The sequence below is a fragment of the Petaurus breviceps genome, unplaced genomic scaffold (genome assembly GCF_028583685.1).
Source record: "Petaurus breviceps papuanus isolate PSGF00001 unplaced genomic scaffold, PetGlider_PUasm1.0 490, whole genome shotgun sequence".
NCBI lineage: Eukaryota > Metazoa > Chordata > Mammalia > Diprotodontia > Petauridae > Petaurus > Petaurus breviceps.
The window spans coordinates 25711764-25713004 of record NW_027186352.1 but is presented as its reverse complement, the minus strand read 5'-3'; the positions used below and the strand labels follow the sequence as shown (position 1 = coordinate 25713004).

At 69.5% G+C, this 1241-nt stretch overlaps 1 protein-coding gene across 1 annotated transcript in view; it reads left to right on the top strand.

The window, feature by feature from the left end:
• The first annotated feature begins 702 nt into the window (after window positions 1-702).
• Window positions 703-1241, top strand: part of EGR2 (early growth response 2) — a 7221-nt gene continuing 6682 nt past the window's right edge. The window contains exon 1 of the mRNA XM_069101860.1: window positions 703-931. Within this exon, the coding sequence (XP_068957961.1) occupies window positions 830-931 (102 nt within the window). The 5' untranslated portion in view covers window positions 703-829. The remainder of the gene's footprint in view (window positions 932-1241) is intronic.

Below are 1241 nucleotides of genomic sequence, written 5' to 3'. Positions count from 1 at the left end.
AAACCTCTGCGGAGCTCCTTCCAATAAAGGGCTTTCGGGAGGCCAGGCCCGACCACCTGGACCCCGTGCTGTCCCACATACAGAGGGCACACATGCGGGCTCCTCTGTGCCATGGAGGGCAGGAGTCGCACCCAGTCCCAACTCGGTGGCAAACGGCCCGAAAAGCCTGTGCAGGCTTGAGACAGTTTTCCGGGAACCTGCTCAGACATTGGAAAGGTCCGGATTTCGCCCGCGGAGTCCCCTTCATTTCCCCTCTCCCAAACAGCCCGGGCGAATCCGTCCAATCTCTCCCAGCTCCCCCAAGAACCCTCCTCGGGGTCGGCTGGCAGTCCCCGGTCTGGCTGGTCCCGACGGCCTGAGCCTGAGCCTCCCTCCTCCCGGGAGTGCGGACCTCTTCAAGGTGGGGCGGCTGCACCCAGCATCCTCGGAAGGCCCCTCTAGAAGGGCCCTCGTGGTCTGCCCCGGCCAGAGTGCGGCGGCTCTCCCTCGTCCTGCCAGCGCCCCGCGCGCTCTGCCCTGGGCGCTCGGGCTCGGGCTCTCCGAGCCTGGAGAGGCGGTATCGCGCCGCCCCCTCCCGCCGAGCCCCCTCCCGGAGCGGCCGCCGCCCGGGCTTGCAGGCGAGGCCGCTGCCGCCCACGTGTGAGTAGAGGAGCGAAGGCCGAGCAGGCGCGGCGACCCGCGCTCTCTGCCCCGGCTGCCTCCTTCCCCTCGCGTGCGGGGGCGTCGGGGTCCCGGAGCCGGGGCGGTAACCCGAGCCCCCCTCATTGTGTGCGCCCTCCTGCATTTGCATAACCTGCCTGGGGCTCCTTCGCGGGGCTCCCGCTCGGCCATGAGGCTCGGGGGCCCGTCCGGGGCACCGTCGAGCCCGTGGTCAGCCAGGGGACCTTGGCCCAGCCGGTTTCAGCGCGGTCAGAGTCGGGCGGGACGTGGGGTAAGTGATCATTTTTCTTGAGGGGACTTTGCAGGGCTCCGAAGGTGCCTTCGGGCCGGAGCCGGGGGCTGGGGAGGCCGGGGCCCACGCCCACCTCCAGACCGCTCCCTTCTTTTCGTTTTTTTTTTTTTCCTAATCGAGAGGGAGGGAGCGAGGTCTGTGCATGAAACTTGCCCTGGGCGGGCATCTCCTTCCCCGAAGGGAGAAGGAGGATGGAGACGGCTCCCGCGCCGGGAGCTGCCGGGCAGCTGGGAGAGCAGCGAGGCCCCTCAGACCCGACGGAGCTCCTAGCCCCCCCCCCCCCCCCCCC